Source organism: Stenella coeruleoalba, assembly GCF_951394435.1.
Source record: "Stenella coeruleoalba genome assembly, chromosome: X".
NCBI classification, from domain to species: domain Eukaryota; kingdom Metazoa; phylum Chordata; class Mammalia; order Artiodactyla; family Delphinidae; genus Stenella; species Stenella coeruleoalba.
This window is the reverse complement of record NC_137152.1, coordinates 56,795,962-56,823,353: the sequence shown is the minus strand read 5'-3', so window position 1 is coordinate 56,823,353 and position 27,392 is coordinate 56,795,962. Positions and strand designations below refer to the sequence as shown.

Genomic DNA, 27,392 nt, shown 5'->3' with positions numbered 1-27,392 from the left:
GTGGCTGTTCGGTTTTCCCAGCACCGTTTATTGAAGAGGCTGTCTTTTCCCCATTGTATATTCGTCTCCTTTGTTGAACATTAATTAAACATATAATTGTGGGTTCATTTCTGAGCTCTCTATTCTGTTCCATTGGACTGTGTGTCTGCTTTTGTGCCGGTTCCATACTGCTTTGAAGACTGCAGCTTTATAGCATAGTCTGAAGACAGGGAGCATGATTCCTCCAGCTTTTTCTTCTTTCTCAAAATTGTTTTGGCTATTCAGTGCCTTTTGTGTTTCCATACAAATTTTAGAATGATTTGTTCTAGTTCTGTGAAAAATGCCATTGGTATTTTGATAGGGATTGCATTGAATCTGTAGATTGTCTTGGGTGGTATGGTCACCTTAGCAATGTTAATTCTTCCAATCCATGAGCACGGTATGTCTTTTCATTTGCTTATGTCACCTTCAATTTCTTTTATCAATGTCTTACAATTTTCTGAGTGCAGGTCTTTTACCTCCTTAGTTAGATTTATTCCTAGGTATTTTATTCTTTTTGATTTGATTTTAAATGAGATTGTTCTTAATTTCTCTTTCTGATAGTTTATTGTCAGTGTATAGAAATGCAGCAAATTTCTGTATATTAATTTTGTATCCTGAGACTTTTCTGAATTCATTGATGAGTTCTAGTAGTTTTTTGGTGGAATTCTTTATATATTAGGAAAATTGGCCTATGAATTGCAAATATTTTTCTCAGTTTGTAATTTGTCCTATGACTTTGCTTATAGTGGTTTTTGCAATAAGAGTTTTGTATATTTATATATACATATATATATATAAATGTATCAATCTTTCTTTTATGGCTTTTGGTGTATAGTTCACAGTTTAAAAGTCCTTGACTCTGAAATTATAAAATAGTTCTCCCATATCTCTTTTAGTACTTTAACACTTAAATTTGATACATTTGGAATTTTGGTGTACAGTGTGAGGCATGGATTCAGTGTTTTATCCAGATGGCTACTTGATTGTCTTAACATCATTTAATAAATAATCTACCTTTTATCATCTATTAAACTCCCCAATTTCATAGCACTTCATATATCTTTTATGGTACTTCACAGTTGACTTGTGGTATAGGAACTTTTACGACAATAATGTATATGATGTGTGTGTGTGTGTGTGTGTGTGTGTGTGTGTGTGTGTGTATATATGTATCTTTTAAAAATAAGCACACATTCTTCTTACTTCTTCATTAGTTCCCTAAGTGTAGCATACTTTCTGAACTTTCAGTAGTTAAATTAAATCTTTAACTTTAATTTCAGCTACTTTGAAGCCCATTAAGAGGGTAAAAGAATGTATTTTGTCAAAACACAACTGAAACTAAGACTTATTCTTGTCTAGGTATTCGGCTTTCAGTACCAACTTAAAAATAGTTTTATGAGAATTCGTAGTAAATAACATTCATTTCCTAATGAGAGAAACCTATCAAAAACAGGCATATTCTCTATGACACAAACAAAGTATTGTTGCCTGTAGCTTTATTTATAATTAATGTAGACCTGCCTTTAACATTCCAGAGGACCTGACTGGGACACTGGATTGTATGATGAAGGGAGTGCAACAGTCAGAGAGCTGCTTACTGAGCTCTATAGCAAAGTTGGAGAAATTCGTCACTGGGGCCTGATCCGATACATCTCTGGAATCTTAAGGAAGAAGGTGGAAGCACTCGATGAGGTACTATAAATTCTTCTTGAATTTATACCAAATCTAAATGGAGGTGCTTTTTATAAATTGGTTTCTGCAGTTGTTTTTTAAGGCAGTCACCACAGCATCTAACCGTTTAAGATGTTGTTTTTCCCACATAACATTTCTGATTATCAGGTAGCTTTTTTTGTTTACGAATGTCAAATATATAATACTGAAGCATATAAACTGTAGACTTATAGAGGTGTTATAAACTATGAGGATTCTAGGTCTTAAGAATGAATTTATACTAGGCTAAAAGTTCCTACCTTTTAGGAGATAAAAATACTTCATTGTTCCTTCCTAGAAATCCCTCTTTTCTGATCTTCATCGCATTTCCTGAGGAAAAGATTGATGTGTCATTAAGTTAAGGGGGAGCAAAGGTTTCTAGGCTGAAAACAGAAAATTTCGTGGAAATGTGAGGTGTTATGGGAAGGATAATACTATTATACTATTTATTCCTAGGCCTGCACAGACCTTCTCTCCCACCAGAAACATTTGACAGTGGGACTCCCTCCAGAACCTCGAGAGAAGACCATCTCTGCGTTAGTATGGTTTTTGTTTGGGTTTGATGAAGCTTCTCTGAGACTTTAAGGAGCTGTGTGGACTGACTGCAATTCTCTTGTCCTAATCTATAAGTGGATGATAAGTGTGTGAGCTTCTATCAGGGACAGTGAATGTGAGAATGTTGGTAGTGATAGGACATGAGTAAATGAAAGAGAAGGCTCACAGGGAGTAGTACTCAAATGTATTTTGCTCTTTTGGGGTTTTTTTGTTTGTTGTTTTTACTTATTGGCTTTACCAAACGTTTTATTCAAAAAACAAACAAACAGGGCAACTGGAATTAGCCCCCACAAAAAATCAGCTATACTCTAGACTTTGTTCCAGGCCTCTCTCCTTGGCTTATAGATGGCTGTTTTTTCCTTATGTCTCTTCACATTTCTTCTCTCTCTGTGTGTCTCTGTGTCCAAATTTCTCACTTATAAAAGACACCAGTCATATTAGATTAGGGCCCACCCAATTACCTCACTTTAGCTTACCTCTGTAAAGACACTCTGAGATACTAGGGATTAGGATTTCAACATAGGAACTTAGAGGGAACACAGTTCAATCCATAACACCTTATTCCTGGCAAACAGAACCTTTTATTTCAAATCAGATCAATTTTGTGGCTACTGTGGGCAATCCAAAAGAAGATGGCATGCCCCATGCCCCCAGAGTGCTTAGTATCAACAGGAGAGTCAGAAGTGTAGGAGGGTGTGTGTGTGTGTAAACTGATGAAACTATAAAAAATCAGTATAACTCTATAAGGTGTGATTGTAAAGTAATAAAATGTCTTCCAAAAGGCACAGCTTAAATTTAGTTTATTACTTTTTAGCCATAATAGTTACTTGTCAAATGTTAAGAATTAACCATGAAAGAGTGGTCTGGAAGGACGTCATGGGGTGAGTTTTAAATACAATTTGGAAGGAGAAGGGCAATCCAGGCTTAGAGACGGGAGAGCAGAGCTCTCCTGAGTTGATATGGGCCAGAGTGCTTTGGGGAGGCAGTGAACTTTGAAGACTGAAAGAACCAGAATGCTACCAGTAATGATGAGATGTTGAGACACTGACTTGGACTTGGGAGGAGCTTTTTTATTTTCTCAATAAATTTAGCTTTAAGTAGTTGCAGAATTTTGTCTTTCTTCACTGTCCTCTTCCTTAGACCTCTGCCCTATGAAGTACTCACTCAGCTGATAGATGAAGCCAGTGAAGGGGACATGAGCATTTCAATTCTTACACAGGTGAGCAGAATTATAAAGCCTAATCTGGTGATTGATATTTAAAAGTTTGTTTTCAGTTGATCTGGCAATTTCTGAAGACCACAAAATAAGCCTTGTGAGATCTAGGGCATAATTTTTGTCTATATTCATTCCATGCACAGGAAATAATGGTATATCTAGCCATGTATATGCGAACTCAGCCTGGCCTCTTTGCTGAAATGTTTCGACTTCGAATTGGTCTGATCATACAAGTTATGGCAACAGAACTGGCCCACTCCCTTCGATGCTCAGGTATTCAATTAAGTAACTGTTTGAGGCAGAATTCACTTTTAATAGAGTTCTATTGAGTTTTGAATCAGGAGGGAAAGGAATCTAAAAGATTTTTATCGGTAGCTCAGAAGCTGCATATAGCAGTCTTGTTCCCATGTTAGTCAGTCTCTATACAAGTCAAGGGACTGCTATGACAAATTTATATATTAGTTATCAACTTCAAAATTCCACCTCCTAGGGGCTCTGCACTCCCAATGACATTCCTACTAACTCCTAGAGTGATCCGAGGCATACATCAAACTAAGTGTGATAGACTGGGTTCAATTCTGATTCAGGCATGGCCACCTCTGGCTGTCAGATTGAGTCACCACATCAGTTTGATTATAGTGTCAGTATTCTGTCTAGTCAACATCAGGATCAAATAAAGGAAGGCAATATTTCTATTCATATTTATCTGACAAGACTCTTTTTGATATTAGCTATAGGTATATTTGGCAAGGTAGCAATTTTAGTTAGAAGAATAGATGGGGCCTTTGGAAACTGTAGCACAGAATTATGGGGAGACCCCGTGGCATGACTATTTTTTCCTTCGGTATTTGATTTCAACAAGAATGGCAAAGTAATAGAGATAGGGATTGAATACAAAGATAAAATCACAGTTGCAAAACTCAATTTTAGCCATTGTTTCAGTTACATTTCCCCAAAAGGCTTTTAATTGAGCTGTTAGCAAGTAGCTAAATTTATTGGTTTGAATCTAACCTAAATTACATGAGATAATGTATATTTAAATAACCCTTTAAAGGAATAAAGCTAATGATTATTTTATACCTACCATATGCCAGACACTGTACTTTTTGCTTTTTATTTACATATATTATCTCATTTAATCCTTACAACAACCAACTGGAGAAGGTATTTTTATCTCACTTTTACTGATGGTAAAAGGAATTGAAACTCAAACTATTGGATGTAAAATAGGCTCAAGAATGTATTGTATAAAGAAGATGTGGCACATATATACAATGGAATATTACTCAGCCATAAAAAGAAACGAAATTGAGCTATTTGTAATGAGGTGGATAGACCTAGAGTCTATCATACAGAGTGAAGTAAGTCAGGAAGAGAAAGACAAATACCGTATGCTAACACATATATATATGGAATTTAAGAAAAAAATGTCATGAAGAACCTAGGGGTAAGACAGGAATAAAGACACAGACCTACTAGAGAACGGACTTGAGGATATGGGGAGGGGGAAGGGTGAGCTGTGACAAAGCGAGAGAGAGGCATGGACATATATACACTACCAAACGTAAGGTAGATAGCTAGTGGGAAGCAGCCGCATAGCACAGGGAGATCAGCTCGGTGCTTTGTGACCGCCTGGAGGGGTGGGATAGGGAGGGTGGGAGGGAGGGAGATGCCAGAGGGAAGAGATATGGGAACATATGTATATATATAATTGATTCACTTTGTTATAAAGCAGAAACTAACACACCATTGTAAAGCAATTATACCCCAATAAAGATGTTAAAAAAAAAAGAATGTATTGTACAACACAGGGAATATAGCCAATATTTTGTAATAACTGTAAATGGAAAGTAACCTTTAAAATTGTATAAAAATTTTAAATTCTTTAAATAAAGCTAATGAGCAATTTTTAAAAAATGAAACTCAGAAAGGTTAATAACTTGCACGAAGTTACATAACTGGTAAATAGTGAAATTTGAGTCCAAGTCTGCCTGATTCCAAATGATCGCCAGTTCAGCACATTGTTATAAGATTACATGTATATATATTTTTTTTTCTCAAGCTTTGGTATCAACTGATGTTTTATGAGAGTCTGATTATTCAATAATAAACCTCAAGAAGGGATAAATCCGCAAACATTCTTCACTTTTCCTTAATTGCCCATTACAGATTTTTTTTTTCCTGTGGATTCATCAAACCATGGCTATTTATTTCTTCTAGGATAAATCCGCAAACATTCTTCACTTTTCCTTAATTGCCCATTACAGATTTTTTTTTTCCTGTGGATTCATCAAACCATGGCTATTTATTTCTTCTAGGATAAAGTCAAGATCCCTGGGTCTGATATTCAAGACCCTCAACAGTCTGGCCTCTACCTCCCACTTCAACAGTACTTCCCACTAATTTTATCAGTCCCCATCCTTGGAGATTGATGTCTCCTCTTATTTCCAAAGCATTTATTGTCTCTACCTCTCATTTGACACTTAGTATAGCCATGCCATGTTTTACTGTTGTTTATCTTGTTTACATGTCCAGTCTTTCCCAAATAGTTGGTCAGCCTCACAAGGTCAAGTACCATGTCATACCTGTTTGTATTAACATTGTTTAAAATCATGACCTACATGTAGTAAACTCATAATAGGTGTCTGATGTTGATGAACAAATTCAAGTTATATTCTCAATATTCTTCATAATTTCATAGATTCATATCTATTCTCTTTTTAAATCCCCATATTTCCAGATAGAGAGAAGTTTTGATTATTTTAGCCCATCTTCATAGATACAATCATTGCTTTCTCCGACTGGTTTCCAGTTCCATTGTACTCCTTTCATCCTTCCCACTTTCAAATAAAGATTCTACTGAGTATCCTAATGATGTGGAAGAGGGGTGAAGAAGAAATCAAGGGCCTAGTTAATCCATAAACTGGATAATCAGTCCTTAAATTATTAAGAATCTGTTGGAGGATGAATACCTAGGCAGTATGGTGCTGGAAATTTATTTTCTTTAACATCTTTATTGGAGTATAATTGCTTTACAATGTTGTGTTAGTTTCTGCTGTATAACAAAGTGAATCAGCTATATGTATACATATATCCGCACATCCCCTCCGTCTTGTGTCTCCCTCCCACCCTCCCTATCCCACCCCTCTAAGTGGTCACAAAGCACCGAGCTGATCTCCCTGTGCTATGCAGCTGCTTCCCATTAGCTATCTATTTTACATTCAGTACTGTATATATGTCAATGCTACTCTCTCACTTCATCCCAGCTTACCCTTCCCTCTCCCTGTGTCCTCAAGTCCATTCTCTACGTCTGCGTTTTTTTCTTCCAATCAAGTGACTCAGAAATTCTAAGCAAGAAAGGAAATAGAGAAAAAAATAGGGTGAGAGTGGCAGGTCAATTAGAAATCCCTCTGTTCTAACATTTCTGCTGAGTAGCTGAGGAAGCCACAGATGGCCTGATGAATCTCAGTCCTTCAGCCATGAAGAACCTCCTGCATCACATTCTCAGTGGCAAGGAGTTTGGCGTGGAACGAAGCGGTAAGGTTGAATCACTGCATTTCTATTTCAGAATGTTTGTTTTAAATGTCTCATTGATTTTAAAGTGTTTCTTTTATCAGCGGAACTTTTCTCCCAAATAAATAGGACCCCAGTATATGAAAGTTAAAACCAAAGCTGTCTTCTGGAACAAGATTTGGAAACCACTGTGTGTCTTTTTTTCCCTTAAATGATATGTCAGTTAAGTAGATTACTAGCATATTTTGTTTTGGACTGTTTTATACATTCCCTTACATTATCTTAAGACTCTACTTTAGGACAACTAGCAACCTGTATCATCTGAAACTTTCTTGTATTCCAGTTGCCAATAATTCAGTAGCACTTATAGTGGTGTGTATGTGTGTGTGTGTGTGTGTGTATGTAGCTGCTACAGTGCACCTGATACATCCTTTCATTTTTAAATTCAAATACGTTTAGGGGTCTATCACAAATTAACTTTACACCTGCACTTGGTGGTTTGGTAGTGGTATTTGATATCAAGTACCTAAAACATCAGAGCAAATTAAAAGAGTTATCTCTCATGCTTAACTTTTAGACTTAGAATAAATAAATATATAATGTCAGATGGATGGATACTAGACCTTAGATAGTTATAAAGCAGTGTTCCTCAAGCCTTACTGTTCATAAGAATCACTTGGGTATCTTGCTAAACTGCAGGCTTTAATTCTAGAGTTGGGCCTAAAATTCTAACAAGCTTCTAGGTGAAGCTAATGCTGCAGGCCTGTGGACCACACTTTGAATAGCAAGGTTTAGTTGGTTGTTTGGTTTTTATTATTATTAACATAAAAGGAGGACATACATCTAAGTCTTTTAAATGTGGTGGAGAAAAAAATTTGAACCTGGTTATCCTCCCTCTTTCTCTTTAATCTGTCATGCTATATAGTTCGTCTCACTGATTCAAATATCAGCCCTGCTATTTCTATCCGTGAGATTGGTGCTGTTGGAGCAACCAAACCAGAACGAACTGGGATTATGCAGTTAAAAAGTGAGATAAAGCAGGTAAGATACTACTTGGGAACTGAGCTGGGATACTTTCATATTTAAGAACATTCTTTTGGACTCAGACTTTGTTAAGATCATGTATTTTGTTTCATATTCTGAGTTTAATTTGAGCCATTTATTTTTCAGGTGGACTTTCGTAGACTGTCTATCTCAACTGAGAGTCAGGTGAAACAAGTAGGGATCCTTTAATATAGATTAACTTGCCTTTAGTTCTATAAAACATGCATGAGCTTATGGCTTTTTTACAAATAAGATAAGCCACAGAGTAGCTTGTTTGATTCTCCTTTTTAGCAATCTTTCTGCAGATAGCTTTCATTTTTCTGGGCCAAACTATCTTGCTGATTTTAAGAGGAAAGTAACTTGTTTCTGATAGCAAGAAATTGAAACCTTGAATTCCTCTTGTTAGGATTAATACATAATTTTGGAATTAATTTTATGGAAGTAGACTTACATTTCTTGCTTTTAAGAACCAGACTAGGTAAGGGCTTTTTTAAACATCTATTTTCAGTTATTGTCCAGAAATTAGATTTTTATCATTGTCATGATAGAGGTATACGAAAGGTGTTGTGAACACATAGAGGAAAAACATATAAATCAATCTGAGAGTTGGTGGGAGTCACCAAACATCATACTGTAGGCTGTTACTAATTTTTTCCTTGAAGATGAGAATAGATGAGTTATTGTGTTATACAAAGAAATAATTAACACAAACTTCCATAGTGTTTTTCAGAACTCTGGGAAATGGTGTGATTTCAAAGTCTTTTAATGAAAAGCTTAAAAATACTCCTTCTACTTCCAAAATAGACTTATGCTAGCTTACGATATTAAAACACGTCCAGAAGAGGAAAGGCAAAATGGAAATTTTGCTTGTTTGTGTGCTTGTGTGTCTGTTTGTTTTAGGAGTCAGAAACCATTTAGGAAAATAAAGAGCCAATGCTTGATGTTTAACTTGAAGTAAACTTAATTTAGGTATACCTATCAGATACCCTTTTATGTTTATATTATGCAAGTACAAGACCAGAATGGAATAAGAAAGGGCCTTGTGATAGAAAAGTGTTCACTTTACAGGATTTTTTCCTAGACAATTTGTATAATATGACCATTTTCCTATCTGAAAGGTTAAAGAACTACATTTCATACTGAAGAGTTAAAGTGATGTTCCTGGTAAACAGTTCTTGTTTTGGTTGAGAGTGATTGGCTAAATACTTCATGGTTGTTTATAGTCACAGAGTATTACTTACATGTTCATTATATATTTAGAACTTGAAGTCCATGTTCCCAGCTAGATTAGTATGATATTAAGGACTTGACCTACCCACCCAGCTATATCATTTAATTTTTTTTACACATACACTACCTATAGGACTTTAAGAAAGCCAAAATCATTAGGACTGTAATTTAGAGGATTGAGAGCTCTAAATTTTCATTACTTTCTTTCTTCTAAATACCGATTTCCATCCTCACCTGCCTGTCTGGTATTTTGTATTGTTCTAAGCCCTTTTCTCTGCCACTCACCAATGCCCTCTTTTCTGATTATAGAAAAAATACTTGTAAAGGTAGTTTTATTTATTTTACCCTTTACCATGACTTTTAGAGTCAGGCTATTTCATCAGCTTTTCTAATGATAACATGCTGGCTAGTTACTTGAATAGTCTGTAATTTTACTCTACTAATAACTTTTAAAAACACATAATGTTTGCCTTGCCTCATCCCCTTTAAAAATTTATTTTCTCAAATATTTTTTATAGCCCAATGGTAGTCATCCCCTGGGTGTAGATTTGATGTCACTGTTTTTTTCTGGTAACTGCTGTTATCTTGTATTATATGACAATCAGATTGACTGAAAAAAAATGAATCAGGCTTCCCTGGTGGCGCAGTGGTTGAGAGTCCGCCTGCCGATGCAGGGGACAGGGGTTCGTGCCCCGGTCTGGGAAGATCCCACATGCCGCAGAGCGGCTGGGCCCGTGAGCCATGGCCACTGAGCCTGCACGTCCCGAGCCTGTGCTCTGCAACAGGAGAGGCCACAACAGTGAGAGGCCCACATACCGCAAAAAAAAAAAAAAAAAAAGAATCAAAAAGTAAAATTTATACTTATAAATCAACTTCATGCAGGGTGATATCTTTCCATTTCTTTTCCAAAAAGGCAGGTGAGGGGGTTCAACTCCAACCTCTTTTCCATTTCAGAAAACAAAATTCAATTTAATAAGTATTTATTTGTTAAGTATCTGTTCAGTCATTTATTCTTTTGACTAATATAATTAATTAAATGCCTGCTATGTGCCAGGCACTGGAAAGCATCGGTATCCGCTGGGAACTTGTTAGAGATGTGAAATATTGTTCTCATCCTAGGCCTACTGAATCAGAAAGACTTAGGTGAGGCCCAGCAATCTGTGTTTTAATAAGCTTTCTAGGTGATTCTGATGCACTTTTAAGTTTGAAAATCACTGGGTTACCTATTCTTATTGTTTATTCATTTGTAAATATTAATTGAGTGCCAATTTTGTGCCAGGCACTGGAAATACAATAGTGAACAAAACAGATGTGGTCCTTGCCCTCATGACGCTTACAGTTTAGGAAGACTGATCTCTGATTTAGTTTCCTTGGTTTAAATCAATAATCCATAATGGCCTATGATTTCAGATTTCTTAGGCTGAAGAGATTAAGGCCAGATGACAACCAAACAAAAAATGGAAAACAATTTGGAAACAATATTGGTATTTCTGTTGACTTTAACCAAGTATATACCCTGTAATGAATTAGTGTAGTATGACTTGGCCAACTTTGTCATATCTACATTAATAAAGGAAGACAGAGGCATAGAGGAGGAGTTAATCTAAAAGCTCAGAACTATTGATATTTGGTTTTGGAAAACAGTCTGAATAGCCTTTGTGGTTTGACTCCGCTTTCAGCAGCCTAGGATCTTTTTTTTTTTTTTTTTTTTGCGGTATGCGGGCCTCTCACTGTTGTGGCCTCTCCCGTTACGGAGCAACAGGCTCGGGACGCGCAGGCTCAGCGGCCATGGCTCACGGGCACAGCCGCTCCGCGGCATGTGGGATCTTCCCGGACAGGGGCACAAACCCGTGTCCCCTGCATCGGCAGGCGGACTCTCAACCACTGCGCCACCAGGGGAGCCCAGCCTAGGATCTTGATGGTAGAGACGAAGACAATGAAGATAAATCAAATGGAGTTCATCTACTTGGTGCATCAGTGTGATAGTCACTGGCCAATAGAAGTGCCTTAGGGCACTTTTCTCTTTTACATAGCAGTGGTGATATAGGCATTTGATCCAAATTAAAATGTAAGAAGTTCTTTTCTCAGAAAATATTTCTATTACCTTCTTTTTATTTTATATTTATTTCTGAATCTAAACTGTCAAAGAAACACTTTCCCCAATGTATTTTATCCTTTACTTTTATAAGTTTTATGTTGTAGCATGTACCAATACTTCATTCCTTTATATTGCTGAACAATACCTTACTGTATTGATATACACCACATTTTATTTATCCATTTATCAGTTGATGAACATCTGAGTTGTTTCTGGGTTTTGACTGTTATGAATAACGCTGCTATGAACCTTCATGTACAAGTTTTTGTGTGGACATATGTTTTTATTTCTCTTGGATATACATCTAGGAGAAGTGCTGGGTCATTTGGTAACTATGGTTAGCATGAGGAACTGCCAAATTGTTTTCCAAAGGGGACTGTACCATTTTACATTCCCACTGGCAATGTCTGAGGGTTCCAATTTCTTCATATCCACACCAATCCTTGCTATTGTCCATCTTTTTGATTCTAGCCATTTTAGTGGGTATGAAGTGGTATCTCATTGTGGTTTTGATTTGCAGTTCCCTAAGGCTTATGATATTAAACATCTTTTCATGTGCCAATTGACTGTTTGTTTATCTTCTTTTGGAGAAATGTCCATTCAGATCCTTTACCCATTTGTTAATTGCATTATTTGTCTTTTTATTGTTGAGTTGTAAAGATTCTTTATATATTCTGGATACAGGTCCCTTATCAGATATGTGATTGGCACATAGTTTTTCCCATTCTGTGTGTTGCTTTTCACTTTTTTTTTTCTCTGAAGCATATCAACCACACAATTTACTTTCTTGATAGTGTCATTTGAAGAACAGAAGTTTTTAGTTCGGGTGAAGTCCAATTCATCTAATTTTTCTTTTAGTGTTCTATCTAAGAAGGCGTTGCCTAGCCCAAGGTCACAAAGATTTATTCCTATTTTTTAAGAGTTTTGTAGTTTTAGCTCTTACAATTAGGTCTATGATTATGTTTATGGGTCCCCAAGACCACCTCTCGGGTTCAGTGATTCACTAGGAGGACTCACAGGACTAAGCATACTCAAAGCTATGACTTATTACAGCAAATGAATACAAAACAAAGTCAGCAAAGGGAAAAGGTGCATTGGACAAAGTCCAGGGAAAACAGGCACCAGCTTCCGGAGTGCTCTCCCAGTAAAGTCACACAGGATGCAACTCCCCGTGCAATGAGTTGTGACAACATGTATGAAATATTGCCAACCAGGGAATTTCATTTAAGACTCAGCACCCAGGGTTTTTACTGGGGGCTGGTCACATAAACAGCCTCTGTCTGGCATGTACCAAAACTCTAGACTCCCAGAGGGAAAGCAAATGTTCAACATAAACCATAGAGTTTCCACAAACGGTTTAGGCACAATAAGCCACTGTTAATCAATTCTGAGAATGGTGGAAACCCTCCCAAAATCCAGCTCTCCAAATGCCAACCAAGGGCCAATCTTATAATCAGGCCTTTCCAAGAATAGCATTTCTGGCCTTCTATATTAACTCTTTTTTGCACAGTAACCCATTTGGACTTAATTTTTGTGTATGGTGTGTAGTAGGGGGTCCAACTTCATTCTTTTGAATGTGACTATCCAGTTGTTCTAGCACTATCTCTTAGATAGAAGACTGTCTTTCCTCCATTTACTTTTCTTGACACCCTTGTTAAAAACTGACAAAAATGCAGTGGTTTATTTCTGAACTCCCAATTTTATTTCACTGATCTACATGCCTAGCCTACGCCTGTATGACGCAGCCTTTTTTTTTTCCAGAGAAGGAAGGATTTATTACTTGCAGCAAGTAAGGAGAACACTTGTTTTCCCAAAGCAGTGTCTTCTTGACACAGTCTTGATTATTGTAGCTTTATAATAAATTTTGAAGTTGGGAATTGTGAGTCCTCCAACTTTGATCTTTTTTAAGATTGTGTTAGCTATCATGGGTCCCTTGAATTTTCACATGAATGTTAGGATAAGCTTGTCAATTTCTGCAAAGAACCCAATGGGATTTTGATAAAGATTGTGTTCAATCTATAGATCAGTTTTGAGAGTATTACCATTTTAACAATATTAAGTCTTCTGATCCATGAAAATAGGATCTCTATTTATTTAGGTCTTTAATTTCTTTCAACAGGTTTTGTAGTTTTCACAGTATATGTTTTACACTTCTTTCATTAAATTTATTCCTAAGTATTTTATTCTTTTTAATGCTGTCTTAAACAAAATTGTTTTCTTAATTTCATTTTCAGATTGTTGATTGCTACTGTTTAGAAATACAATTAATTTTTGTATATTGATTTTATATCGTGCAGCCTCACTGAACTCATTTATTAGTTCTAATTGTTTTTTAGTGAATTCCTTATATACAAGATCATGTCATCTGCAAATGACTTTCCACTCTGAATGACTTTTGTTTTCCTTCTTAATAGCCCTGGATAGAGCCTCCAGTACAATACTGAATAGAAGTAGCAAGATTGAACATCTTTGTCTTGTTCTGATCTTAGGAGGGAAAACATTCAGTCATCAACCATTCATTATGATGTCAGCTGTGGGTTTTTTGTAGATGCCCTCTATTAGATTTAGGAAGAACCCCTTTGTTCCCAGTTTGTTGAGTGTTTTTTATCATTGAAGCGGTGTTAGAATTTATTAAATGCTTTTTCTGCATCTATTAGGATGATATGGGTTTTATCCTTTATTCTGTTGATAGGGTGTATTACATTGATTGATGTCCAGATGTTAAAACAACGTTGAACTCCTGGAATAAATTCTACTTCATTGTGTGTATTAAAAGGTGTATCATCTTTTTTATATGTTGCTGAATTTTTAGGTTTGCTAGTGTTTTGTTGAGGATCTTTGTACCTCTGTTCATAAGGGGTATTGATCTGTAGTTTTCTTGTGATGTCTTTGTCTGATTTTGGTGTAAGGCTAATACTGGCCTCATAGAATGAGTTGGGAAGTTCCTTCCTTTTCTCTTTTTTGGAAGTGTTTGTGAAGAAGTGATATTAATTCTTCTTCAGATGTTTGGTAGTATTAACCAGTGAAGCCACCTGTACCTGGACTTTTCTCTGTGAAAGTTTTATAATTACTAGTTATATCTCTTTGTTATAAATCTATTCAGATTTTGTTTCTTCTGGAGTCCATTTGGATAGTTTGTGTCTTTCTAGGAACTTGTGGTTTTCACCTAAGTTATATATCAATAATTTGTTGACATGTGACTGCCTTATGTCCTTATAATGTCCTTATAATCCTTTCTATTTCTTTAAGGTTGGAAGTGATGTCCTCTTTTTCTATCCTGACTTTAATACATTTCCTTTTTTTATTTTTTGGGTATGTCTAGCTAAATATTTGTCAATTTTTTTGATGTTTATTTTCAAAGAAACAAATTTTTGGTTTCATTGATTTTTTTCTATTATTTTTGGTTCTCTATTTTTCTTTCTGTTACAGTCTTTGTTATTTTCTTCTCTTTGCTTTCAGTTTAATTTGCTCTTCTTTTCTTCTTTTTTTCATTGTCTTAAGGTAGAAGGTTTGGTTATTGATTTGAGATCTTCTTTTTTAATACAAGTATTTATAAAATAAACTTCTCTTTAAGCACTGTTTTAGCTGCATCCCATAAGTTTTGGTATGTTGTGTTTCCATTTTCATTCATCTCAGAGTGTTTTCTAATTTTCCTTGTGATTTCTTTCTTAACCCACTGGTTATTTAGGAATGTGTTGTCTAATTTCCACATATTTGTAAATTTCCCAAATTTCCTTTTGTTACTGATTTCTAATTTAATTTCATTGTAGTAAGATAATATACTTTGTGTCTTATTTCAATTCTTTTAAATTGAGACTTGTGTTATAGCCTACAGGAGCAACAAACCAAGCCATAGACCAGTTAGAAGTTTAACAGAAATAACCTGGCAAAGAGACAGTGAAGAACCTCCCATGTCATCAGTATTTTTATGGCTTTTCTTATGTATCACTAGATGCTTTCTGAAAGGCTCATACCTGTTTACATTGCTGCTATCTACTCATAAGTCTTCTAGCTTCTCTATAACCTTTTTGTCTTGGGTGTTACACTTAATTTGTGGTTTATAATTCTGCTGAGTGTGTTTATTATTCATTGTGCTATAATACTTTAATCATAGAAACAGATAACTCTTGATTTATGTTCTTTCCTCTACTTTTCTCCCAAGTCACCTGGAACCTCTATGAGTCCAAGTATTGGGTCCTTCCCTAGTGCATGTGGTCAACAGACATCTAAAGATAGTCGTCAAGGTCAATGGCAACGCCGAAGAAGGCTGGATGGAGCACTAAACAGAGTCCCAATTGGATTTTATCAAAAAGTATGGAAAGTTTTGCAGAAGGTGAGCATAATACACTGTAGATGTCTCTTTATTTCACACACCCCCATGAAATTATCAGTCTCCTTGTCTGAGATATGACATGACTATGATATCACTGCAATTATATAAAAGTCATGTGCTCTTATGGATAAAACCTAGAAGAAAACATTAAAATGAAACAGTTGATTTGTTATTTTGACATTACTGATAATTTAGTCTCTCTCCATAACTGTTACTGTTGCAGTGTTTATAAATGAGATTTCAAAAATCATCACTTCTCTGCTTTTTGGCCATGGTTGGATATTGTGGGACATTGTGATACATTTACTGCTAATCAAATGAATGTGGTGATAAAGACTCACTTTCTTTGTAGCTATTGTAGAGTAGAAATGTTATTTGTAGCAATGTGCTGTTAATAACAAATGTTACTACAGTAAAACAACTGTGGCATCTGGGAAGCTTTATGAGACGCTCTTACCTATTTTTTTTCTTGGATGAAAACTACTAAATAAATGCAGTCATAGTGATGCTAATAGTCCAGAGACTCTACTGGTGTGACCAATTTTTGTTTTTCTGTCAAAGGCCTAGTTTGCCAAAGACTTTCAAGGGGACATCACACCATTATGATTGTGACAGATTTAGAAGGCCAAGAAGACTATTGTACTCATTCATAGATCTCATTCATAGTCTCATAGGTGCCACTTTTTGCTTCATTGCCCTTGGTAATGACCTGAAGAACACTTCAACCAGGACTTCAAAACCTTTAGTTATGTTTCTCCCCTTAGCACACTGATATTCCAGGGACAGAATCAGGTGATCCTTTGGAAAGGTGAAATTTGATTCCTCGAACTATCAACTCTGGCGATCTTCCTTTCAAAGAGTACCTATCAGTTATTTTCCTTCCATTTAACTGCTATAGCACAGTGGTAACAGATATGTGCTGTATCTCTCCAGCTCTGCCTGGCTTATGGCAATTCAGTTTCACAGACTACATGTAGTAGGTGCTCTTCTACCCAGATACCATGGAAAGTGTCTGTTCTTGTCATCAAAGAGTTTAATCCATAGTTATCTTCTTACATAGCAGCTGTAATGCAAGGCCAAAAGTGTTATGATAAAAGTGCAAAACCAGAAGGCTGTGAGAATACAAGGGAAGGAACATTCAAGTCTGACTGGGAAAATTGGGTATTTTGTGGCAGAATCAAAGCATGAATTTGAAATCCTAATGTAAAGGGGAAAAACAAATGCCGTCTGTTTTTATTTTCATTCCATTCCTTTCAGAGTATGAATGTAACATAATCACTCTGCACATATGTTTCAAGGCTGGTAATTCTCAAAGATTGTTATTTGGCATATGGAACATGGGATGGAAGTGTCTGGTAGGGTCGATAAACTTTTTGGATTGGAATATTTATCTGTGGTTTAATATATAATGTTTTGATTTATTTAAAATCTAAAATGGCAAATCATTAATTCCCACTGCTTTTTAATAATTGAATTGATGGTGGGGGGAAGATAAAATATCATTCGTTCATACAGTATTTCTTGAGCATCTGCCATGCACTAGGCAATGTCCTAGGTGCTCACAGGAATACAACAGAAAACAAAACAGACGACGATCTCTGTCCTTATGGAACTTACATTCTACTAAGGAGAGACAATAAATAAGAAACACAATAAATAAGTAAATTATACAGAATGTTGAAAGATGACATACTGTAGAGAAAGTAGAGCAGAGTGAGGGGATCAGGAGTGCTGATGGGGGATGCTTAACTAGAAAATGTAACTATGCATGTCTGGTAAATGCATATCTTGAGTTTTTTCTCTTCAGCCCAAAAAAATCTTTATGAAAGTCTATTTGTGATGGCTCTGGGACCTACCGTAGTATCCTCTCAGATAGTCTCTGAATCTTTAGGGCTAGACTATCTCAGCAGGTAGACCTTCCCGACCCTTCCACTCCCCTAAGTAGAGGATGAAGCTTGAGTTCCCTATAGTCCAACCCTGCTTCTTGCCACACAGTAAGCGTAACCCCTTGGCAAAGACCCGTGGGCTGCAGGGCCTTTCCCTGGCCTGTGATTACTCAGCATCTACCCAGGGGAACACACTTAGAAATACTAAGTGTCTCCTTACAGTCTCCCAGTTGTCAGCATATCCTGGGTGACGTTTTTGCTGTTTTGCAGTGTCATGGACTTTCTGTGGAAGGTTTTGTTCTTCCTTCTTCAACCACTAGAGAGGTAAGATTCTGTGTCTTTCACATTTATTTGATTGATAGCTTGTCTGGCTAAAGTATTTCAGTGATCTCTTTTCAAAATAACAAATCTATGCTTTTATAAATCAACTGAACAAGAAATGCATTGGAAGAAAGGAGAGAATGTTCTTAAAAAATAGAATGGGAATATTAGAGAATAATTATGTGTTACATTAATTATATAAAGGCAGTTTCTTTTAATGGTTGATTAAGTTAGGCTGATTTATGTGAGTGTTGCCAGAATTAGAAATGGCAGATGAGATAGAAATCTAAGAATGAATGAATGAATGACTTCTCATGTCCCCATCCTGCTCATCCCTACCTTTCTCTACTAACATGTTTGTAGACTATAAACCAGTGATCATAAACCAATGGTCCTTAGCTCTAACTATATATCACAGTAACCTGAGCTCCTATCTCCAATTCAGTGGATTAGACTCTCCAGGGATGGGGCATGAGCACCTGTACTTTATTTTTTTATTTTTATTTTTTTTAATTTTATTTATTTATTTATTTACTTATTTATTTATGGCTGTGTTGGGTCATCGTTTCTGTGCGTGGGCTTTCTCTAGTTGCGGCGAGCGGGGGCCACTCTTCATCGCGGTGCGCGGGCCTCTCACTGTCGCGGCCTCTCGTTGCGGAGCACAAGTTCCAGACGCACAGGCTCAGTAGTTGTGGCTCACGGGCCTAGTTGCTCCGTGGCATGTGGGATCTTCCCAGATCAGGGCTCAAACCCGTGTCCCCCGCATTGGCAGGCAGACTCTCAACCACTGCGCCACCAGGGAAGCCCGAGCACCTGTACTTTAAAAAAAAAAAATCCTTAGAATAATCCTGATATATCACCATGGTTGGAAAACATTGCCATGAACCACAGACATAGATTAGGAGGTGCTTTTATATTTCGCTTTTTGCCCAGTCACACTGAAATTATAAAGAAATAGCTTTTATACAAAATCAACAAAGGAGCGAGAATTGGGAAGCTGAGAATAGTAAGACTGGATAGTAGAAAATTCTCAAAAACTCTGGAGTTCTTGTAGATCATGGCTGCAAGGGTGGGTACAGAAAGTTAATGCTGTGTTTCAGGGCTCCACTCCTTCCTAGAAGCCTCTTCCCTAGTAAAGAACACTGTGTCCTCTCTTGGTCTTCTCTCTGCCTTTAAGCAAGATTGAAATGTTAACAGAATTAATAATAATACATACCTGAATGTACCTTTAAGAGTCTCCAAAACACCTTTACACAGTCTTTAATTTGATCTTCAGCACAACTATGTGAGATAGCTAAGGAAGGCATTGTAGTTCCTAGTTCACAGATAAGCATACAAATTTAGAGAAGTGAATTGTCCAAGGTCATAGAACCAGTAACTGACAAAGACAGGACTTGAACCCAGGTCTTTAGACTTCAAATCTACATTGCCACCCTAAAGTATATACTTAATACAGTTTTACCAAAAATTAGCCCTCAATCCCCTTCACCCTAAAATAACTTCATATTTCTTCATGCCCTTTTTAATCTAACAGTATATAAATATTTTACATAATCCTCATCATCACGTATATACAATTTTAGTTTCTACTTAGATTTTTCCTTTATCCACAGTCATCTTATTTATTCTTTTAATGATTCTATAGAAACTCATGAAGTTGCTGTACCATGATATGCCATTATTTACACAACCATTCCCATGTTTAGATTACTTCTAGTTTTCCACTTGTGACTAACGCTGCTATAAAACACTCTTGCACATAGGGCTTTTCTCCTCTCTTGAATTATTTCCTTAGGATGAACTTCCAGAAGGAGGATTATGGATTAGAGGGCATTGATACTTTTATGACTCTTGTTATGCTTGCCAGATTGCCTTCAAAAACAAGATTGAACCTATGTACTCACTCAATTATATTAAAGGAGACTGAAGCAGTACTCTTGGCTACAGTATTTCTTCTGCCTTTCAGAATAGGTAATTGATGTCTCCTGCATGATGGGCTCTTAGGAAGTGATTTTCTTCTTCTCTATCACAGATGACTCCAGGTGAGATTAAATTCTCTGTTCACGTGGAGTCTGTCCTGAATCGTGTACCTCAGCCGGAGTACCGCCAGCTTCTGGTTGAAGCCATCCTTGTCCTCACCATGATGTCAGACATTGAAATTCATAGTATTGGAAGCATCATTGCTGTGGAAAAAATAGTGCATATTGCCAATGACTTGTTTCTTCAAGAACAGGTAGGCAAACCTGTTGTTTTCTCAAAGAGGAATGTCTGATACTAACCTGACTGCATTCAGAGCTCTTCAAGAAGCCAAGGTCACTTTCTTGTGTCCTCTTCCTCATAGCTCTTTTCTAGGCCCCCTTTGTAGTGGCTCTGAGCTCTATCTGTAAAAGAAGTAAGCTGTGGGATGACCTCTGTCTTTTACCATGAGTTTTGTGGTTGTGTTACATGGTAAAGTTGCCTGGAACTCAGGAGACTTTTATGCTTTTCGTCATATTTCAGACTACTTTTATCACACTACTTTTCGTAGCGATAAGGACTTAATAAGAAACTATTGGGTAGTATATCCTTTCTGGACTATTAAGGAAAAGAGAAGATTTGATTTTGGTTTTGTTTTGGTTTTGCTTTTCTCTCTTACCTGTAGGAAAATATTAAAGTGAAACTTTTAATTCTACATTTCCTTATTTTCTTAATAAATCTTATTCCAGGAAATAAAGCACATTTTAAAAATGCAAACTATTGAAAGCTTTCCAAATATTTCTTAGATTAAGAGTAGGACCACATAAAGTGAAGGACATGCACTGCTGTTAATAGAACAGTCTCCAAAACATGTAATCAGTGTTTCATTCTATTAGGCCCTGGGGGGGAATGCAAAGGAAATTAAAAGTTTCTCTAGGACTTTTCAAGGATTTTCTAGGACAGTCCTAATTTTAAATATTCTGATTGCTCTTAGTTCGTTGTAGCAGAAAATGTGATCCCTTTTAGGCATAGACTCTAGATTGGAAAGCTTGAGGTCTATTTGAATTAAGTTGACTTAGAAAGAAATAATGATGAAATGCAAGATAAAATAATACATGCTGAAATCAGTGGTACTAGAAGGATTCAGACCAAAGTCCCTCTAGGGTGATTTGTAAGTATTAACATTTGACTCTTTAACAAACACAATTGTAATTACCTATTATATTTAACTTTCAAAAATTCAAAACAATTAATGCTTTAAAAATAATTTCATGTGATTTTAGGATCTAGTGAAAAATGCATATATAGAAACTCATAGTCACCATTTTGTGCATAACCCTGATCCCTTCCTGTCTAAACAGCCTAAGATCCAACTAGTTGGTGATGGGGAGGAGGCTCTGAGTTATTCTAATCAGGACTTTAATTAGTAGGATTAGTAATTTTTCCTTTCCCCTGTGTTCTCCCACCCTTAAAAACCAAACAGAAAACCCTCGGCGCAGATGATATCATGTTGGCCAAGGATCCTGCATCTGGCATCTGTACTCTTCTGTATGACAGTGCACCCAGTGGCAGGTTTGGCACCATGACCTACCTCTCCAAGGCAGCTGCCACCTACGTGCAGGAGTTCCTGCCTCACAGCATCTGTGCCATGCAGTGAGGCCTCTAGGCCCTGGCTGCTGGGAGCCTTTTGACAGCTGGCTCCTGCCTCATTGTGCATGGAACTGAAATGTGATGGCCTGATCACTCCCGACCGTGCCCCTTTCCAACCCATCCCTCCCAAGAAGAGCGAACTTTTCTGATAAACTAACTGGTGTAGAAGACGTGAACCCTTGCCTGGAGGCATCTGCTCACCCAGGCTTTTCAGTGCCTTAATTCTTTCATGGTTCATAAAAGTTTGCATGTGTTTTTATTCTCTAGATCTGTTACAACCTTAGTTTTCTAACGCCTGTTTGGGGAGCAGGTGTTAATAATAACTTATTCCTAAAGTTTGATTTTTCTTATGTTTGGTTCATTGTGTGAACGAGTAGTGGGTGCTTTGGAACATTATTTCAAGTGAGTAAACCCTAAATTGTTGGACTTTATGCTGCTATAAATTGGAAATGTCTATCCTAAGTGCCTTTTCTTGGGAAAAGAGTACCAGATCATGGTTTTCTTCTTTACTCACATGCTGCCTCACACTGAATGATGAACTCCTTTCTGTGCAGAACTTACTGTCTCTGCTTTTGCCTTCTCTATATCGGCACACATAATTCTTACTCTCCCTTTGGTGAAATATCAAAAAAATGCAAGTGCAGTGTGCATATTTAAGGATTTCAGTATTAACACTTAAAATCACATTTTATGAAGATTGCTGGTACTCAAAGATGTATTTGTAGTAGAAAATGTAGAATAACCCAGAGAAATGGAGCCAGGATCCCAATTCCAGAAAGGAGGGGGGCAGAAGAGAAGATGTCTGGGTAGAGTCTTACACCTAGGAAACAGAGAAGGAATTAGAGATGGGTTAGTGCCCTGAAGAGAGCCTTGTACACTAATCCATGGCTCTGAAGAGTGGGCCAGCATACAACACAGAGAATAATTGAAGCCTCTGTCTTTGGCGAACAGGCATATAGCAGTCCAGTCTATAGCTGCTTTACTGAGCACTCTTTCTTTGTGCTCACCTGGTCTCCGTCTCACTCACCTATTCACTCTCTATAGCATCCACCCCCTCCAACTCCCTGCCCTCCTATCTACTTTTAAACTCATTCATTTACATTTTTACTTCCTGATTCTCTGTGTTCATATCTATGTATATCTTGATATCTGCAGGCATGTATCTGTCTCTCGTAAACACCTGCATTTGTATGTGTGTCTAAGCACACGTGGGAATTTTTCTGAATGTTAAGTAGTTTTGACATGTCTGTATATCTGTCTTTATCTACATTTGACGAACTGAGTTAAGTATGTAAATATGAGTGTTGTGTGTGGGAGAGGGGTGTGACTATGGCCTCAGGCTGATATGCAAAAGATAGTGGAGGATTCCTTGAGTCCTCTTTCCTAGTCTCATGTTTAGGTAGCCAGTTGAAGAATGTTTCTCCTAACTTTCTGTCTTAGTTCCAGGCCACTATAACAAAATACCATAGACAGGGTAGCTTAAACAGCAAACATTTATTTCTCACAGTTCTGAAGGCTGAGAGATACAAGATCAAAGTACCAGCAGATTCAGTGTCTGGTGACGGCCCTCTTTCTGGTTTGTAGATAGCTGCCTTCTTGCTGTATCCTTACATGGCACAGAGAGAGTGAGCTCTCGGCTCTTCCTCTTTTTCTCAGGGCACTAATCCTACCATGGGGACTCTACCTGATTATCTCCCAAAGGCTCCCACCTCCAAATACTTTCACATTGGGGATTAAGGCTTCAAGATATGAATTTTGGAGGGATGCGAACATTCAGTCCATAGCATTTTCCTTCTCCTGTTAAGACTCTACTAATTTCCCTGTTTATACTCAGATAACCTCCTACTTCAATCCCCTATTTTCCTTCAGATTTTTTCAGGTTTTTCTCCAAGAATGGGGATGGGGGATTCTCTAAATAATTGTAACAGAACCAGTGACAATATTATGAGTACACATGAATAAATGAGCATAGTAGGGTGATAGAAAACAGATAGTGGAAACAAAGAAAGGATGGCCAAACTTTTCAGTACCTCTCTTATAGGAAATGGAAACACACAGTAAGTAGCTTTCTGATTACGTGATTTTCTGGTCACATATAAAGAAAATTTACACCCTGTTCTGAAACTGTCTTTTCACTGGCTGCAAGTGTACCCCAGCCACAGAGAGTACATCTGGAGTGGCACAGTTGAAAGCCACCACTCCCTCCCACACAAATTTACCTGAACTGACCCTGATGGCTACATTTCTCTGGGTTTATGAAGTTATCTATCACTATGCTTCCCACACACAGCTACTTCACTTTTAAAGCAACTGTTTAGAAAACTTGATTCATATTTTGTTCATTTTAAGCATGTGGTACTAAAAAACACATTGGACACTTTTTAAGCACTTATGTTTTGAAAACAGAATAAAAAATTAGAATTTCCAATTAAATCATGTCTGGTGCCAATGTGCAAAACTTTATATGTGTTTCTGTGATTGGAGTTTATTTCATGGCTCTATTTTACATACTCTAATTATGCGGTACAGTCAAAGTTCATAATTGGGTCAAAGTAGAATAATATTAATACATAAATCATATATTATACATTATATAATATGGTATGTAATATATGTAAAGAAATGCAGTTTTATCATTCGAGTGCATGACTGCTCAAACTAGGCTCACTGAATTCCAACTAGCTTATTGACATCTGTCGGGAGCCTGTTCTGATGAATGAATAAGACTGATTTTTGGTCAGCATTAAAATTGTTTGCAGGTGGTGCTCCTGCACAACTGGAGGGTACCTAAAAACAGTTCGTTCTCCTAAGTGTTATAACTATTCGGCAGAATCTTGTTCAACTACTCATTAGCCTTTTGTGTAACAAGAGAGGGTTTATCCAGCAAGGATGAACAGTCTCTGCAGTCCCATCCTGGTTAATTAGGTTATACTACATTCTGAGAATTTTATGCAGCTGATGGGTCCAAAGTTATTCTTACTCTGACCCTTTTCTACTTACCAAATACCTAGTACCTGTACTAATGCAATGGAGATAAATATAGTGTCTTCCACACTTAGTCTTCATTTCCTATTAAACTTGAGTGACCTTAGGTCTTGGTTTGCCCAGGACAGTCCCCGTTTATGCCTGTTGTCCTGGCATAATTATTAATAGCACTCTCTGTCACTCAAAAGTGTCCCAGTTTGGATGGTATGGTCACCCTCTATTTAGCAGAAGTCCGATTTCTTTTAAGGCTCGGCCTAAAAGCAAAGGACCTGTTCTCAAACCAGTAACAGTACTCTTGCAGTAACGGTATGTGGGTGAGGATAGCAATGGGGTGGAGACTTTCCCCCAAATTGAGGAATATTTGGCATAATAGCTCTTAAATGATAATCAATATTTGAGTGCTTACCAAATGCCAGACATTGTTATACAGGCACTTGGTATGACCATCTTATTCTGTTTTCACAGTCACCATGTGAGTTAATTACTGTTGTCATCCCCATCTTCCATATGAGGGAACTGAGGCGCTAAGCATTATAAGCAAATTGTTGAAAATCAGACAGCCAGGAAGTGGTAGAGCTTGGATCTGAGCTCAAGCAGTTTGACTCTATAGAGTTCACATTCTCAACAATGACACTCTCCAAGGAAAAGACATTAGGAAGTGGTGTGAAAACAAGGGTCAGTTGGTTCACTACAGTTGAGATATCAGTGGGCATATTGTAAAATGCACAAAGAAGGTGGCCAGAGGGGTGGTGACTTCTTAATGTGTTTGCTTTCCCTTCTGCCTGCTTCTGCCACCAAGTGAAGGCAGAGGAGATCATCAAAAGAAGTGGCATAGCCCATCCTGACCTTGCTGGTTCAAAAACTACCTTTAGCAAAAATGGCTAAGGAAAGTGAGGCCAAGAACTTGTCCAGGGTCACCACACTAGTAAACTTTGGAGCCAAGATTCAACCTATTTCCTCTGACTTCAAGTCCTCTGACTGCAAATCTGGTGCTTTGAGAAAGGTTTTCTTCCCAAGTTAAGGATAGTATGGGTATTAAGCTTGTGGAAAGTTGAGGTTGGGACCTGTGGCATGGTTTGTGCTCTATCTTAATCATGAATAAGGGTGCAGCCTCCCTGTGGGATTTGCTGTTGCAGATCCTTGTGCAACAATTTATCTTTTTCCATAGTTGAATCATCTTGCCACATTGTATGCCAAATGAGGATACTGTTTCCAGTTTAAAAGCAATGCTCCCCATGTTGAAGTGTTCAGCTACCTGTTGCTAGAACTGAAAGAACACATGGAAAAATCAATTTTCACATCAGAGTCCAGACTTTAGAGTCTCAGTTGGCCAGTCTGTATCCTGCCCTCCTTCTCCACTGTCTATCCATGAAAAGCCCTAGACAAGTCCTGTTTCCTCCTTATATTGCCAACTTGTCATGATCTCACCTTTTAGTCAACTCCTACAGCCCCATAGACTCCTTCCCCTCTGTAAACATGTGCATTTCTCTCTTATTCTAAAAAAATATTCCTGGGCTCTGACATCCCCCTAGGTTGATATACTATAATAATTCCTTCCTTTCACAATCAAATTTCTTCAAAAAGGAAGTTACACTTGACAGCATTGGCTTCACTCATTAACCCCTTGCAATCTGGCTTCCTCCCTTGCCTCGTGTGTTTTTCATAGAGCACCAGTGAACTCCTAATGGCAAAAGGGGTTTCTGACCCTTTTGCAATACATGACATTGTTACTACCTCTCCCTTCTTGTAACCCTCTCATCCCTTGATTTCTGTGAAACTGTACCAGTTCTCACCCAACTATTACTTTTTTGTCTCCTTTTTGGCATCTTTCTCTCCCAACTCCCACAAACGGCATTCTCCCAAATCACTCTCTTCTTCCTAGCTCAAAGATTCTCACCATGGCGTGGGGCAGGTTTTAAAAAGTGACATGATCTGATTTACATTTTTTAAGAAGCTCACTCTGCGGCTACAAAAAGAATGGATTGTAAGTCAACAAGAGTGGAAGTAGAAGCCAGCTAGGTATTGCAGGAAGTCCAAGTGAGAGATGACAGTGCCAGGACTGGGGTGGCGGCAGTGCAGAGGAGAGAAGTGGAGGTAGTTAAGACACGTCTTGGAGGTGAAACCAATGGAAATTGATGGATTAGATTTGGGAGTGAAAGAAAAGGAGGGAATACAAATAACTCCCAGGTTTCTGGCTTAGGCAACTGGATAGACTTTGGTATCTCTACTGAGCTATGAAAGATGGGGAAGGGGTGGCAAAGACTTGGATAGGAAAATCAGGAGTTTGGTTTGAAAATGTTAAGTTAGATATGATTAGACATTGCAGTGGAGACAGCCATGTTCCCTTGACTATCTCACCCACTGTTATGACTTTAGCTATCTCTTATCTATGTGGGGAAATAAACTGGGTTAAGCACCTGCCCTACCCTCTGAGTTCTTCCTTCTCATTTCCCTCTTCCTTATATTGATACTGCTGGCCTTCTCTTCACACAGACTTTAAGAATTTTCAATAACTTCTCCATCTGCTCTCACCAATATTCAAGTACTAGTAGTAAGGAAGTCCTGTTGAACCTACCCTGTGCATTGTTTCTCCCTCTCTGTTTCCATTGTCCCTACCCTAGTTTAAATCATCATTGCTTTGGAATTCCCTGGCGGTCCAGTGGTTAGGACTCCATGCTTCCACTGCAGGGGGCACGAGTTCTAACCCTGGTCGGGATCCCGCATGCCACGCGGCACAGCCAAAAGAACAAAAAAACAAAACAAAACCATAAATGATCATTATTTCTTATCTGATCCATTGCAGCACTCTCACTGCTTGTAGTCTTTCAATAGTTAATCTTCCCTACACACTACTGCTGTAGAAATCTTTTATTT

The 27,392-nt window shown here is 37.5% G+C and overlaps 1 protein-coding gene across 5 annotated transcripts in view; it reads left to right on the top strand.

Annotated features, from left to right (window-relative positions):
- The window catches only part of PHKA1 (phosphorylase kinase regulatory subunit alpha 1), a 130,705-nt gene extending 106,349 nt beyond the window's left edge, over positions 1-24,356 (top strand). Inside the window, exons 21-31 of one of the 5 annotated variants that reach the window (XM_079911221.1) lie at positions 1,557-1,713; positions 2,188-2,267; positions 3,427-3,505; positions 3,646-3,775; positions 6,938-7,039; positions 7,941-8,056; positions 8,186-8,233; positions 15,550-15,720; positions 17,877-17,930; positions 19,960-20,160; positions 21,367-24,356. In XM_079911221.1, the coding sequence (XP_079767347.1) occupies positions 1,557-1,713; positions 2,188-2,267; positions 3,427-3,505; positions 3,646-3,775; positions 6,938-7,039; positions 7,941-8,056; positions 8,186-8,233; positions 15,550-15,720; positions 17,877-17,930; positions 19,960-20,160; positions 21,367-21,540 (1,312 nt within the window). In that variant the 3' untranslated portion in view covers positions 21,541-24,356. The remainder of the gene's footprint in view (positions 1-1,556; positions 1,714-2,187; positions 2,268-3,426; positions 3,506-3,645; positions 3,776-6,937; positions 7,040-7,940; positions 8,057-8,185; positions 8,234-15,549; positions 15,721-17,876; positions 17,931-19,959; positions 20,161-21,366) is intronic. The other 4 variants (XM_079911219.1, XM_079911218.1, XM_079911220.1 and 1 more) reach the window with 4 other exon arrangements.
- The last annotated feature ends 3,036 nt before the right edge of the window (positions 24,357-27,392 follow it).